Below are 15793 nucleotides of genomic sequence, written 5' to 3'. Positions count from 1 at the left end.
AGCTCCTCAGGCAACCATATAGCGGCCCTGGACACTCTTTCTCCCGCAGGCAGGAGAAGAGCGAAGGCCACCACAGGTTGTCGAAGGCGCCACTGATGTCAACCATGATGCCAACCACGTATTTGTGCGGGGTCGAGCCACAGACCTCGGCCGCCAGGGCGATTGCATCAGATGCCGACCGCCCCGGCCTGAACCCGAACTGCCTGTCACTCATCCCGCACAACACCCGGTGTGCTGTCAGTCTGTCAGCCAGCAGTTTTTCCAATATTTTACCAAATATATCCAGTAGGCAAATCGGCCTGTAGGATTTCGCTTCTGCGGGATCCTTATCTGGTCCTTTCTTTATGATGACTACGTGCGCCATTTTCCATATCTTAGGGAACTTGCGCTGTCTGAGGCACTCATTGTATAGATGTGTTAGTGGTGCAGTCAACTGGGGCGCCAGAAACTGCACCACCTCAGCCACAATGCCGTCCGGCCCAGGTGCTTTTCCTCTTTGCAGAGATCTTATGTGGGTCGCTACCTCCTCTTCTGAGAAGGGGTAGACAGCCGTCTCATTGGTGTATGTTTCACGGTCTTGATCTCTGAGTTGCTGCTGCCTCTCTGTTTCCCCATCCGCATTGTCGTCAGGCAGCAGGGAGTGGAGGAGGACCCCCGCAGTCTCCTGCCAGGACTCCGTCATCCTATCCCCGTACCTGACTGTAGATAATTCCAGAGGAGAGCGGATTTTTTCTCTGACTAGCTTGTATGGGAGCCCCCATGGATCTGTGACTAGCTGGCTGAGCACAAAGTGTTCCCAGCTTCTCATTCTGACATCCCGCAGTTCATTTTGGAATTTTCGTTTTTCCTCCCTGTACAGCAGCTGCCACCTTTGTCGTTCCTGCCAGACGACACTGCGCTGATAGTACCTCCTTAGCCTTCTGACAGACTGACTCAGTTCGCTTAGTTCGGCAGACCATGGTGACGGGGAGGCCGCCATGGCCCTCCTCCTAGTAGGTACGGCTGCCCTCACCGCTCTTGTCACTGCGTTCACCAGTTCCTCTGCCCTCTGATCCACGTCCATGTCTAAGTGCATGTCGTTTTCCGGCAATGGAGGAATGTCACACTCCCTCGCTAGGCGTTCCCAATCGGTTCTTTTGTAGTTTAGTTGTATTTCCCACCCTGTGGCCCAGTGGCTCTCTCTTTCTCCTATGGTGAAAGTTATCAGATTATGGTCGCTTGTGGTGGCATTCTCTGTGACTCTCCAATTTTGAATGTTATTTGCCGTATTCGGAGTTACGAGGGTGACATCAATGTTTGTTCCCTGTCCTCCACCTGCAGCGTAGGTGGGAGGATTGCCAGGTCTGTTAGCCACCACAAGTTGTGATGCCATAATAAATTCTTCAACCTTTTCACCGTTCGCATCTCGTGTGCCACTGTACCACAGGGGGGATTTAGCATTAATGTCAGCAGTTATTATGACTTTTCTTCCCCGCAACGCCGTGGTAACTCTCGCTAGGTGGTCTATATGAATTTCTATATTATCCCCATACTGAAAGTATGTGTTAATGAGAGTTATAATTCCCGTAGGGGATTGAAGCTCCACGACGTTGCAGTGGCTAGTTGTGAATTGAGAGAGTGTGGTGACTCTCATCAGTTTGTTGGTGACTATGATTGCCGCCTTCGGGTCATCCCCTCTACTGACTATTTGCCAGCCTGCGGCAGCAAAAGCTATTTTCCCAGCCAGGGAGTATGGCTCCTGTAGACAGAGAACATCGAGTCTCCTCTCCTCCACCTCCCTTCGGAGCTCTTGCATTACGAGTCTACTGTTGTGTGTATTAAGCTGTCCTATGGTAATTTTTGTCATCATGGATAGTATGTATGTACTCTGTCATGTGGCCAGGTCTTATTCCAGTCAAATAAAATTCGTCCATGTGCCACTACTGATTGTTCATAGATGTCGTCCAGTTTAAATTTCTCTCCTCGTCTTTCGAATGCTTTAATGAGCAGGTCTCGCAAGGCTCCGAAGTCGGTGGGGAGATTCACTGACTTTAGCTGGATTCTGTCAACAGCCTCCATAACCGGAAAGGTTATTTTTCTACCGTTTTCATGTCCTACGCGGACCACATGTCGTAAGGCAGTGGTCAGGGTAGCCGGCTGCTCCAACCTGGATAGCTGCAAGGTGTACTCCAAGTTGGGGTACACCCTAACCGGATCGACTGGTGGCAGTTTGACTATTGGTGTACACTGAGTGGTGGGGCTCATACAAGAGCTCGTCACTACATTTTCCTGTATAGGTTGGTTATTTATGTTACTGTCCTTGTAAGTTACTGGAGCCATAGGATGCCCTTGCCGCTGTTGGTGTGGTTTTGGCTTTGTTTCCCAGCTTCCAGAGGAGAGAGTTTCTGCCATGGGGAGATTTGTTTGTATTCCTATATCTATTGTTGGAAAATCTGTTTGTGTAGCCATGTCCTTTGTTTCAATTTTAATGACTCCCGTGAGCGACCTCAAGAAGTCTTTGAATCTATTTGCCCGCATGGCATCCCTCCTCCTTTTGCTTGGGGACTTTCGTTTTGGCATCCTATTTGATATACTGGGCTCAGCCATAATCAGTCCTGGAGATCAGTCTTTGCTCCAGCATTCTGTATGTGGGGCAGTTTCTACCGGTGGTTCCACAAGACTTTTTTCCTCGGTTCCTACATGGTATGCAAACTGCCGCCGCCTTACAGTCTTTACGGCTGTGGCCTTTCTCCCCACACTTGGTGCACGCCGGCTCCCTGGTGCACAGCCTTAAGATGTGATCCAGGTCACCACAGTTGTGGCAACGACGTACCACGACATAGTCTCTTGTATTGATGGCATGGAAGCCAACATATAATCTGCCCATTGTTGTTACACTTTTCCACATCGGCGCCGATACTTCGGCGACGTGATGAACTACATCTCGACCCCGCGGACCAGTCTTAAATTTTAGCTTAAAGTTATTCTTAAATTCATCTTCTTTCATTTTATCAAAGTTCTGTAACCTAATTGTTTCTGCTAGTTCTTCATTCGTCATAAGTGCAGGTACGTCATATAAAATGACAAGAGGGTTTCGTTTTTTCGGTGGTTCACATTTGACCACCGAGTTCAATTTCTGGTTGTTCAGTAGCTTCTCCTTGTCCTCTTCCGAGGCAACTTCAACGATTACGGAGTTTCTACTTGGTTTTACCTTTTTTATTTTGATCTTGTCTTTGACGGGGTCGATAGTTTTTGTAAAAAGTTCCTGTATTTTCTTGACACTTGTGTCTTGCCCAGGTAATGTCCTGAGGAAGACAGCTGTGTCCGTCCTTTTTGTGACCTTGTCAATGGTGTCTCTAGTCGTACTCTGTGGGCGTTTGGTGGGCGCTTGCGCAGCCACAGCTGCCCACGTCTTAGCCGGTTGCCTCCTCAACCTGTCATTTTCTTTCTCAAGTTCTTCTATTCTTCCTTCGAGTTTGGCGTGGGCAATAGCCCATGCAGCCAGTTCATTTTTTATAATGGCAAGTCCGGCTTGACTGATTTTACCATTCTTTATTTGTTGCTCCATAAGCAACGAGATTCTTGAATACCTCTCCATAACAGTCTCATTCTCTGCCTGTCCCTGCTCGTCCTGAGGAGAGGGATCAGGCGCAGCAGAAGCCCGTGAAGGCGCACACGAATCACTCGTATCGTTAGAAGCCATAGTTAGAACGAGTGATAAAAAACTTAGAACTACTTAAACCTGACTAACCTAAGGACATCACACACATCCATGCCCGAGGCAGGATTCGAACCTGCGACCGTAGCGAATTCGCGGCTCCAGACTGTAGCGCCTAGAACCGCTCGGTCACAGTGGCCGGCAACTGAGGACGACACGGCGGTTGGATGGTCCCGATGGGCCACTTGTGGCCTGCAGACGGAGTACTTTTACTATAGCTGGCGACTCCTATGTACGTGGCCTTCTTAGGTTTCCGACCTTTCCATGCTGGCTAAGACTCAGAGGAAAACCATGGAAAACCTGGAGTAAGGTCATACAGCCAGACTTCCGCTCACCATCAATGATTAATGATTTTAAATCATTATTAGATGTTACAACTACATTCCAGTTTGATCCTTGAATGTTACATCTCAATATAGCTCATGATTCCTCACTACAATTGTTACAGGATTTTGTATCTTTGAACAAAGATATTACCTTCGCGGAGGAGTCAGGTGTTAGTGGATTGTTGTGCTAACACGTTTCTGCCCCACATGGTAGATTCGGATCGCCTTTCACTTTACATCACCTGTCGGGTTTGTTTCACTCGTGGAACATTTGTTTTGTGTCCCAAACTGGTTCGCCTTAGATTCCATTTTCAGTCATTAATGTCCATTGTGTATTAATGCCAAAATGACTTAATGCTAGAAACTTTCGCTTCACTGATTCATATTTCTCATACCCTCTTAACAGTCACAGATTGTCCTCGTTCACTCACAAATACACTTCAGTTCTTAACTAACTTTTCAGGAAACGTTACGTTATTATGTACTTATTTTGCTTGTCCATTTTGTTATTATTACAATGCCAATTACTTCTTGGGCTTTTGTCGAAGTCCATTCGTTAACGTAATCTAGCGTAACTCGTTCAATAATCCTTTTGAGTCTGCATCCGTATCTAAAAAAACCCATTCCAGTCATCGTTAGTTCATAAGGTTACAGTATGTGAGAAGGTTTAGTCCATCTACTAAAAGTCAAGCCAACCACAAGAATATGATATGCACACCCATGGTTTCTGTTAGTGGCCAATACCATAAGAATTACTCGCTGACCTGACATATAGCCGCAATGTTGAGCAGTTTGCTGTCCAAAAATTACTTCGCTACTTATATTCTCCAGCAATAAAATTAAATAGCATAACTGCCTATCTTATAATTCTAGACCGAGTGAGGTGGCGCAGTGGCTAGCACACTGGGCTCGCACTCGGGAGGACGACTGTTCAATACCGCGTCCGGCCATCCTGATTTAGGTTTTCCGTGATTTCCCTAAATCGCTCCAGGCACGGCCGACTTCCTTCCCTAATCCGATGAGAGCGATGACCTCGCTGTCTGGTCTCCTACTCCAAACAACCCAACCCATCTTATAATTCTGTAAGTCTTTACTACGCCAGTATTATTGCTTTGTACACTATACATATATAATTTGGTTGAAAATCAATTCCTGAAAAAAAAAAACAGCTCAAGTCTACATACATAATTATAATCAGATTAGCAATGGTTTGTACGAGGTTAACTTCTGAAGAAAAATCATTACACTATTTGATAGCAGTACCAATCTCAATAAAATTAATTATATTCACCGTTCCTCACAATCATCTTTTAACCAAACTGACTGGACTCGTGATTTCCTTTCAGAAAGGTGACAGTTGGTAGTAATAGACGGAAAGTCATTGCGTAAAACAGAAATAATATCCGGCGTTCCCCAAGGAAGTGTTATAGGCCCTCTGTTGTTCCTGACCTATATTAACGACATAGGAGACAATCTGAGTAGCCGTCTTAGATTGTTTGCAGATGATGATGTCATTTACCGTCTTGTAAACTCATCAGATGACCAAAACGAATTGCAAAATGGTTTAGATAAGATATCTGTATGGTGCGAAAAGTGGCAATTGACCCTGAACAGAGAAGTCACACAAATCTGAAGGCTGTAAGTGTTAGTAAATACTTAGAGGTTACAATTAAAAACACTCTAAATTTAAATGATTACATAAATGATGTTGTAGGTAGAGCCAACCAAAGACTGCGATTCATTGGAAGAACACATAAAAGATGCAACAGGTCTACTAAAGAGACTGCTTACACCACGCTTGCCCGCCATATTCTGGAGAATTGCTGTGCGGTGTGGCATCCGCATCAGATGGGACTGACGGATGATATCGAAAAAGTACAAAGAAGGGCAGCTCGTTTTGTATTATCGCGAAATAGGGGAGATAGTGTCGTAGACGTGAATTGGAGTGGCAATCATTAATACAAGGCGTTTTCTGTTGCGACGGGATCTTCTCATGAAATTTCAATCTCCAGTTTTCTTCTCCGATTCCGAAAACATCCTGTTGGTACTCACCGGCATAGGAAGAAATGATCATCACGATAAAATAAGAGAAATCAGGGCTCGCACAGAAAAATTTAAGTGCTTGATCTTCACGCGCGCCGTTCAAGAGAGGAACGGTAGAGAGACAGCTTGAAGGCTGTTCATTGAACCCTCTGCCAGGCACTTTATTGTGAACAGCAGAGTAATCACGTAGATATAGATGCAGAAATTCTCTTGATTGTGCAAATCCACCAGCAAACAACATCAAACAAACGTCCGAAGTTCCTATCCTCAAACTTCATAAAGTAACTGAGGTCGATTGAATTACCTTTTGTAGAATTTCCTTATATTCTCGCATAGGTTGACAATGATAAAGTCTCAGACCTCTCTGTCTTTCTTTATACAACTCTGTACCAATTTACATTTTACAAAATGGTGCTCAACGATCGACAATTATGTGCATCTGTGTCACATAGGTCCACCTCTCTCTCCCGCAGGACAAATACGCTGACTCGACGTATTTCATCAATGTTACCTCTAACAATTCATGGTTCATTGACCTCCAGCTGATCGGAACGCCTTCAGAACGATAAACGAGTAAAATATATCGGAACAGCGAAGATTTGGCAGGGAAATTATACAGTTTTACAGCATGAAAAGGGAAAATGTATTAAGGTATAAGCTTTATTCTTTTCATGTTGGGAATTAATAAACCACTTCAGTTGTATTTATTCCTTCACTACTGTATCACTAACAGCTCATGACACTAAAAGCCACATCTTCAGATGATTATATACCTAAATAGCGCATGTTTTAGTTATATGTTCTCTTGGAAATGTGGATTTAGTGCTACGAAACAGGTAATGACCCAGAAATAAAGGAATAAATACTGCTAAAGCGGTTTCTTAATACCCGTTAATACCCAAGATGACTACTCATATCTGTTCTTTCCCTACATGCAAGGTTGTCTGTTTTTTCCTTTCAGCATTTTGTAGGTGTGTTAGAGAGAAAAAGTCTGATAAAGGTTTGTTGTGTGTATAGCTTGTCCCAAGACACTAAGTGCTTCAAATCTCAAATATTTAAGGAGTATGATCTGACTATTTGCGTGTCACAAGCTTCGATACTTTTTCACCTCCACCCCCACCCCTTCGGGGGGAGGTGGTTCTTACCTCCGTCATTGTTCTTTTCAGACAGTAACCGATTTGTAAAGCAACTTTGGTTGAAATCGGTACAGCATTTTATGAGATGTGTAACATACATACTTCGATTTTTTATAACATTTATGGGTATAAATACGTTTATTAATATTTTAGAACGAATAGAGACCGCTTTTAATATGCAATCAGTGATTCCATGTCCGCCCCCGGTAGCTGATTGGTGTCGGCACGGTAGCTGCCATCTGTAACAAGGAAGGAAAAAAAAAAAAAAACACACAAACTGAGTTAACCGATCAACGACGAACTTAAACGGGTGTCTTACGACGTCCGCCCCGAGCAGATGCAACGAACGAAATCGAACAAAATGGGATTTAAAAAAAAGTGGTCAGTGCGACAAAATGTCAATCCTAAGGGCCCGGGTTCGATTCCCGGCTGGGTCGGGAGATTTTCTCCGCTCAGGGACTGGGTGTTGTGTTGTCCTAATCATCATCATTTCATCTCCATCGACGCGCAGGTCGCCGAAGTGGCGTCAAATCGAAAGACTTGCACCCGGCGAACGGTCTACCCGACGGGAGGCCCTAGCCACACTACATTTACATTTTAGTGATTCCATGATAGCGAAGGTACTCTACAGTGGGAAAGATTTGTTTGTGACAGACACATACGGCTATACAATTTACCAACCAGATTAACACGTGCCTTGTATAAGCGGTTTCTGCGCGGTGTACTACCAGCGTTGTTGGTGAAAGTTGCCCTTCCAGAATGACAACGACTGTGGCTTTGGTACCTCATTTTCGACAGATCGTGCGACACTACCTCACTGTAAGCTTTCATTGGCAATGGACTGATTGGCAGCGTCCAGTGGAATGACCTGCATGATCACTATTGCTGAATCTGATGGATTTCTGCCTATGGGGACACTTGAAGGTATTTCTGGATGTCGAACCAATCGACAATGTGGAGACTTCATTAGAGGAGCAGGCACATGACGCAATGGAGCCGTGACTATTTGAAAGAGTTTGGGATTTAGTGTGAAGAAGTGCTGAAGGACATGTCAGGCTGTGTGATAACCACGCATAGCATCGCGTGTATTGTCCAATTCTATCTAGCCTGCGACCGAGAGGACAGCTTGTCCCATTGTTGTTGTTGTTGTTGTTGTTGTCTTCAGTCCTGAGACTGGTTTGATGCAGCTCTCCATGCTACTCTATCCTGTGCAAGATTCTTCAAGTAACTACTGCAACCTACATCTTTCTGAATCTGCTTAGTGTATTCATCTCTTGGTCCCCCTCTTCGAATTTTACCCACCACGCTGCCCTCCAATGCTAAATTTTTGAACCGTTGATGTGTCAGAACATGTCCCACCATCCGGTCCCTTCTTCTAGTCAAGTTGTGCCACAAACTCCTCTTTTCCCCAATTCTATTCAATACCTTCTCATTAGTTACGTGATCTACACATCTAATCTTCAGCATTCTTCTGTAGCACCACATTTCGAAAGCATCTATTCTTTTCTTTTCCAAACTATTTATCGTCCATGTTTCACTTCCATATATGGCTACACTCCATAAAAATGCTTTCAGAAACGACTTCCTGACACTTAAATCTATACTCGTTGTTAACAAATTTCTCTTCTTCAGAAACACTTTCTTTGCCATTGCCAGTCTACATTTTATATCCTCTCTACTTCGACCATCATCAGTTATTTTGCTCCCCAAATAGCAAAACTCCTTTACTATTTTAAGTGTCTCATTTCCTAATTTACTCCCCTCCGCATCACCCGACTTAATTCGACTACATTCCATTATCCTCGTTTTGCTTTTGTTGCTGTTCATCTTATATCCTCCTTTCAAGACACTGTCCATTCCGTTCAACTGCTCTTCCAAGTCCTTTGCTGTCTCTGACAGAATTACAACATCATCGGCGAACCTCAACATTTTTATTTCTTCTCCATGGATTTTAATACCTACTCCGAACTTTTCTTTTGTTTCCTTTATTGTTTGCTCAATATACAGATTGAATATCATCGGGGAAAGGCTACAACTCTGTCTCACTCCGTTCCCAACCGCTGCTTCCCTTTCATGCCCCTCGACTCTTATAACTGCCATCTGGTTTCTGTACAAATTGTAAATAGCCTTTCACTCCCTGTATTTTACCCCTGCCATCTTTAGAATCTGAAAGAGAGTATTCCAGTCAACATTGTCAAAAGCTTTCTCTAAGTCTACAAATGCTAGATACGTAGGTTTGCCTTTCCTTAATCTATTTTCTAAGATAAGTCGTAGGGTCAGTATTGCCTCACGTGTTCCAACATTTCTACGGCATCCAAACTGATCTTCCCCGTGGTCGGCTTCTACCAGTTTTTCCATTCGTCTGTAAAGAATTCGCGTTAGTATTTTGCAGCAGTGACTTATTAAGCTGATAGTTCGGTAATTTTCACATCTGTCAAGACCTGCTTTCTTTGGGATTGGAATTATTATATTCTTCTTGAAGTCTGAGGGAATTTCACCTGTCTCCGTTCACCTGTCACCTTTTTCCATATCTCAACAAATATTTCTGCCTGAACATGTGATTATAGAACCTTTTACCCTAATTTTGACAGATAGATCCTGCTGGAATATGTGGCAATAAATTTTGAACAACCTGTACGTATCGCGTGTGTCATTTGGATGATATGCGGTATGCAGGCCTATTTCGCCTTTCACCAAAGAACCAAAGACGGTGTAGACTTAGTCAGTGCATCATTCAGTACTTTTGCAGCCAAATCCAGTCAGAAGGAAAAGGTGCTCGGCTCCGTACACAACTCCGATTTCCGCCTCGTCCTGCTATGACGGCGTTCCCCGGAACAGCTGTCCAATGTCTCCCCGTGTGAGTTGTTATGGCAACGAGTGTAACGGGATATTCGGATAACCAGTGACGTTGGCAGCTTACGCATAAACAGCTGCGGGCGAGACTCTCGACCCAGCGTCTCTGACTGCGTGGGGCAGTGCGTGTCGGTGCGTGAGTTCTGGCAGCCGATAGCTGGTGCGCGGGAGCGCTAGCGTCTTTGACCCATCAAGAGGCATATTCGACATTTCCTACTGGCTACCTTTACTGGCCGGGCAACACATTATATGTTGCGGTTTCGTGTAGCTTCATCGTCGGCGCAGCATGTGAGTAATCTGTTTGTGGTCAAATGCTTGAACGGAGCGAATACAAGACCCGCGAGACGTTACAGAATGTATACTAGTCGGAATTTTCACAGCCGAACAAAGTGTCGGGTACAGCTAAACTGGTGGCTGTCCGACTTTTGCTTGACGTGATTCGGAAGAATGAAGACCTTCAGTTGAGTAATAATAACTTTATTGCGGCGCGTATCTGACGACGCCCGGCATGTGTGGACAGTTCGGGGCTATAAAATTTTGCTTCCGATCTATACAGAGGATCCTCAATCCTCGGGAACTTCTGTAGCTAGGAGAGAAAATAGTATCCGTCCACACAAGTCAGGAGACAAGGAACTACTATCTAACTCTAAAAAACAAGGAATAATAATCATAAGAAACAGAACGTATATAAAAGTTATAAAACACAGCGCCTCTAGAGGCTGGGCGCGGAACTACACAGCGTCGCTACATCACTGTACTGACACACGCGCACAGCACACACACACACACTGGCGAGCTTGAATTAGCGCGCGGCAGCGTCGCTACAAAAGACTGGGACATGGAAAAATGGCTACCAAATTTACCAGCATGAGGTCTGTTTTGCCAAAAAAGATTTAACTGCTTGGAAGCTATGTAGGGAATTGAGGAAACCCTTGAAAATAAAAATATTAGGAAAAAGCCAAAATGCTGCGTGATATGTTCTAAGAGAAACAAATAAAACAGAGTGGAGAAACATTTGACGTGCCTCTGAATGATGCTCAAAACTATGTACAGCGAATCAGGTGCTGACAGAGAATTTAAAGCTCAGTTATTAACTTAGAATCTTTGAAATTTAAAAAGTAGTAGAGGATATTTGTCTGGTGATACTTGAAATTCTGATACGGTGCTTCATTTGCTGTACATAGTTTCGAGAGGCCCGTCAAATGTCTCTCTATTTCACTTCTCACTTTCAGATAGATCATTTGACTGTTTTTTTTTCACACATATTTTTCTTCACTGCTGTTCACAAGGTATCGCGCTGCTGAAGCTCTGATCTTATTTTAAGTAAATCTTATGCGTTTTCCTTGATTTCCTGGTATGCACTCCCTCTGTTATGCCTTATGGTATGGTATATTTGGGTATATATGTATACCTTCGAAACTTTTAGTGCGGAATAGGACAGTCAGAACGATCTGCAGTGTCGATTCGTGAACTTCGTGGAGGGCGTTGTCAAGCATATTTCAACCTTACTGTCCCTGTTGCCCTATATACAGTAACTGTAAGATATTTGGGTACCTCACGTATTCCAATTTTGAGTCAGTTTCTTAGAATGAAGTAGCTATATGCACTGGCGTATTTACATTACCTTTTTTTGTGGGAGAAGGGGAGGGCTTTGCCTTTCATTTGGCAATAACCCAAATTTAAAATTGATTTTATTGGTCCATACTAATTTAATGTCGAAAATTATAAAGTCTGTCATTGGTTTACATTTGCTTAATTATAGCACTAATGACAAAAAATGGCTCTGAGCACTATGGGACTCAACTGCTGAGGTCATTAGTCCCCTAGAACTTAGAACTAGTTAAACCTAACTAACCTAAGGACATCACAAACATCCATGCCCGAGGCAGGATTCGAACCTGCGACCGTAGCAGTCTCACGGTTCCAGACTGCAGCGCCTTTAACCGCACGGCCACTTCGGCCGGCCACTAATGACATTATGAGAACAATTTATTAAGGTTATAAATTAAATTATGAAATCGGTTTTATAGGATTATGAACTTTGAATATTTTGATAAAACATAATCCAGTTGCTAGGAGAATTTTCTACATCGATTCTATTAATTGCCTACATTTATAGTTGAGCCATGTGCTAATTTACTTTAAAGTGTATAAAATTAATTTTTGTGAGATACTTTAATACACATAAATAGAAAAAAAAGTGACTAACCCAATTACTAGAAATTTAAAGAAGGAAGACGGCGGTCTCTTTGTTTTGCCATATCACTTATCACAGTTTCTCGATAAACTGCCATTATGGTGAGCTCATTCAGATTACCTGTCAGTAGCGAGCCAGTGTGTGTGTTGGACCATCAAGCTACGGACCCCCTTGAAGATGTCTCCCGCAGTCGGAGACGAAACGTTGGGAATCACCTCAGAATTCATCAACCGACCACGGCATAACAGCCCGGATAATTATAATGGACATAACTGGTAACTCAGTCGTGCACGAAACAAACTAGAACCCTTCTTGGTCATCGCATGCACCGACAATGTGTTCTCCAACTAACCAATGCGCATTGTTTCCGTGGCCATTAACGTTGACTTACAGGTACTATAATATGCTGAGACTGAGCTCGTAAGCTTTTAAGCTAATTCACCACTGATGTTTAACTGATACGTGTTACTAAATAAAACTGAAAACTTATAATGTTATTGTGTAAGGGAGCATGTTGTTTAATAAATAAGCTCTATTGCTTTAGAAAACTCAATTGACTATTAACCTGTCACAACGTACAACCACGTCTGTTATCGGTCATTCACTTTTGAGCGGAGCCGCGCGGTTTGAGGCGTGATGTTGAGAGGTGGCATGAGCCCCCTCTCATATTTCTATCTTACGATTTTCCTCTTTAATCGCATGCGGTGAAAAGTTGCTATTCCTTCACACGTGGACTTCCCACGCAGCGTCTCTCGTCACCCGGGTGGTCCGGCGACAGGCGGGCTCTGCGGATCTCGAGAGGGTTAAGCCGACGGGTGTGAGGCAGTCGAGAGAATGCTTTGCAGACGCCGACATTGTCAAAAGACAAGCCAGGAGGGGTCTGAAGTAGCGGCTGGGCTAGAGGTTCCGTTACTTCGCAGAAACTTAGCGAAAACACTTTCTGGTGGGCTACCAGCGAGGCGTGGGAATGACTTGTGTACCCAGGCAGTTGTGGCGGGAAAATTCCCGCGCTTTCTGCAAAATAGTAACTGTGATTGGCTTGCTCAGGGCATAGCTCCGTGACGTAGCAAAATCAGCGCAGAAATTGGCGCCAAGAATCTCCATTGGTGGAATGGTAGTGCTCCGGCAATGGAGTGGAATTTTCCGCCGGTTTTCGAGTTGCTGATTGGAACGTTTAACCACAGCCACTGTCGTGGTGGCGGGAATGTTGTGTGTTCGGCCTGTACGGGTGCTCTAGGTAGTCGGCTCTCGCCTTTCGGTCGAGGACGTCGAAGCAACCAGCCTTCGCCTCCGGTACGCCAGATCGTGTTCTTGCAGTTAAGAAGACAGTTTGGTAATGTATGTCCGCAGCACCGGCAGATAGGGATTTTCCTAGGTAATAATCAGAGCTCAGCAGAGCGCGCCTGTTCGTCTTTTTCTAACTTTGTTCTGTCTTGAGTAGCAGCAATTAATGTTGGGTTAGCTGTGTGTCTCTCTTACGATTTGAGTGGCAAGGAACTGGCTCCACATACCACTTCGTCATAAACCTCACAATCTAGTTTAGGGACAACTTCACCTTCACAGCGTTTGTTTGAGTATCCAATTTGAGCCAATTTGATGTATTATAAATGTTTCATGTGTTTTTGTTTATTATTTTGTGTTTAGTCTTAATAAATCATATTGTTATTTTGGACAGAACTTTCATTCTGTTAATCGGTAGAGCAACCCATCATTTCTCATTACGTTAATGAAACCTTCCTTTATTTAACTTATTTATCAAATTAAATTATTGCAGGTGCCAAACTCTTTTCTACTCCACTTGCAGGGTTGATTACAGTCAGTTCGCGTATATTTTTTAATCCTTGTGCAACAGCAAAAGTCGGAGTTAGAATAGGGGGGGGGGGGGCTTAGAGCATCATTTACATATGTAGATTCTAGAAGAATTTAGTGTTAAATACACTGCTAGCCCCGGCACCTCGCAATGTCATGGATTGCGCGGCACCTCCCACCGGAGGTTCGAGTTCTCCCTTGGGCATGGGTGTGTATGTTGTTCTTAGCACACGTTAGTTTTAAGTAGTGTGTAAGTCTAGGGACCGATGACCTCAGCAGTTTGGTCCCTTAGGAATTCACACACATTTGAACTTTTTTTTTTTTTTTTGCGTGGAGATTCGTTCGGAAAAAGCCTGTCTTTGCCATACTGTAGCAGCTTACAACCAGCTTCTTCACATACTGAAGCAGAGGTGTTGTTAATTCTTGTTTCCTAGCCACAGTATTACCATGTTGTATGCAGGTTTGTTATAAACATGTCTGTAAGTGCACAGTTGGGGGAGGACGGGGGGGGGGGGGGGAGTGGAGGGCTCTCAACCCGAAAGCCCGCCCCCTTAAATACACCACTGCCTATGTGTACGGGTTTTGTGTGTTTCACACTGTTGTGTGCTTGGGGAACTGGCGTGCATTGTTCTTTGTTTTTGTCTCAATAGTGGGCCTGGTTTGGCGCAAGCCAGCGTGCAGATAGCGTTGTGCAGCAATACAGTATCATTAGAACTCCATGCTTGGCGAAACATTTTGTGATGCGATCAGTGAACTCGTTCGTGAAAGAGAGAAAAGCTTTCCCTAATCGTGAACATCGTTAACTAGTTCTGGAGATCTCTTTTTCTCGACGTAACACTCGTTCTGGCACCTTTTTGCAGGAAACGTCTTTCTTAAAAGACGGCTATATGTAACTGAGTTTTTCTTGTAAGTAAACCGACTCGCATATTATTTATGCTCTATGAACCAAGAAGTGGCAGTGAACGGTCTTCTTGCAGGATCAGCATTTCAAACGCCACGGCACCGTGGTCATGTTGTCACGGTGTTGCAGTGCGACCCTCGTGCTTCATATATATATGAAGCACGAGGCATGGATCTATCCTGTTTGTACCAGCGAGGTTTAAAGAAGGGACATCGAGATGTACTGGGCGATTACAATTAAACATTCAAAACGCTGTAGAAATAATACCACTGGTCAGAATGACGTTAAATTCCAACGTATTATTATAGGAGAAGGGGCAAAAGGTATGGCAGAAGAAAAAAAATACTGTGAAAATTGATCAGTAGATGACGCTGTACATGTAAATGAAGCCGGCCGAAGTGGCCGAGCGGTTCTAGGCGCTACAGTCTGGAGCTGCGCGACCGCTACGGTCGCAGGTTCGAATCCTGCCTCGGGCATGGAGGTGAGTGATGTCCTTAGGTTAGTTAGGTTTAAGTAGTTCTAAGTGCTAGGGACTGATGACGTCAGATGTTAAGTCTCATAGTGCTCAGAGCCATTTGAATACGTAAAGGAAAACACCTGTCATGCGCAGGACCCATTGAAGTTGGTATAAACACGCCGGGTACAGGGATTTTTCCAGTGTCAAACTGTCTTAAATGTTGATAGCCTCCCATTGTAGCAGCAGCAAGCGATCTAACAACTTCGTCCGACCCTTTCTGTCGTATAGAGGCGTTGCCGAGCTCAGCGCCATATTTTGCCTGTTTACATATCTCTGTATTTGAATAAGCATGCTTATACCAGTTTCTTTGGCTC

General features: G+C 44.1%; 1 protein-coding gene across 1 annotated transcript in view; it reads left to right on the top strand.

The window, feature by feature from the left end:
* The window catches only part of LOC126214925 (slit homolog 3 protein-like), a 143228-nt gene extending 132996 nt beyond the window's left edge, over positions 1-10232 (top strand). Inside the window, exon 8 of the mRNA XM_049941565.1 lies at positions 10133-10232. Coding sequence (XP_049797522.1) covers positions 10133-10232 — 100 coding nt within the window. The remainder of the gene's footprint in view (positions 1-10132) is intronic.
* Positions 10233-15793: the final 5561 nt, after the last annotated feature.

The sequence above is a fragment of the Schistocerca nitens genome, chromosome 12, assembly GCF_023898315.1.
Source record: "Schistocerca nitens isolate TAMUIC-IGC-003100 chromosome 12, iqSchNite1.1, whole genome shotgun sequence".
Classification (NCBI taxonomy): domain Eukaryota; kingdom Metazoa; phylum Arthropoda; class Insecta; order Orthoptera; family Acrididae; genus Schistocerca; species Schistocerca nitens.
The sequence above is the reverse complement of the archived record's forward strand: the minus strand, read 5'-3'. Positions and strand labels throughout refer to the sequence as shown.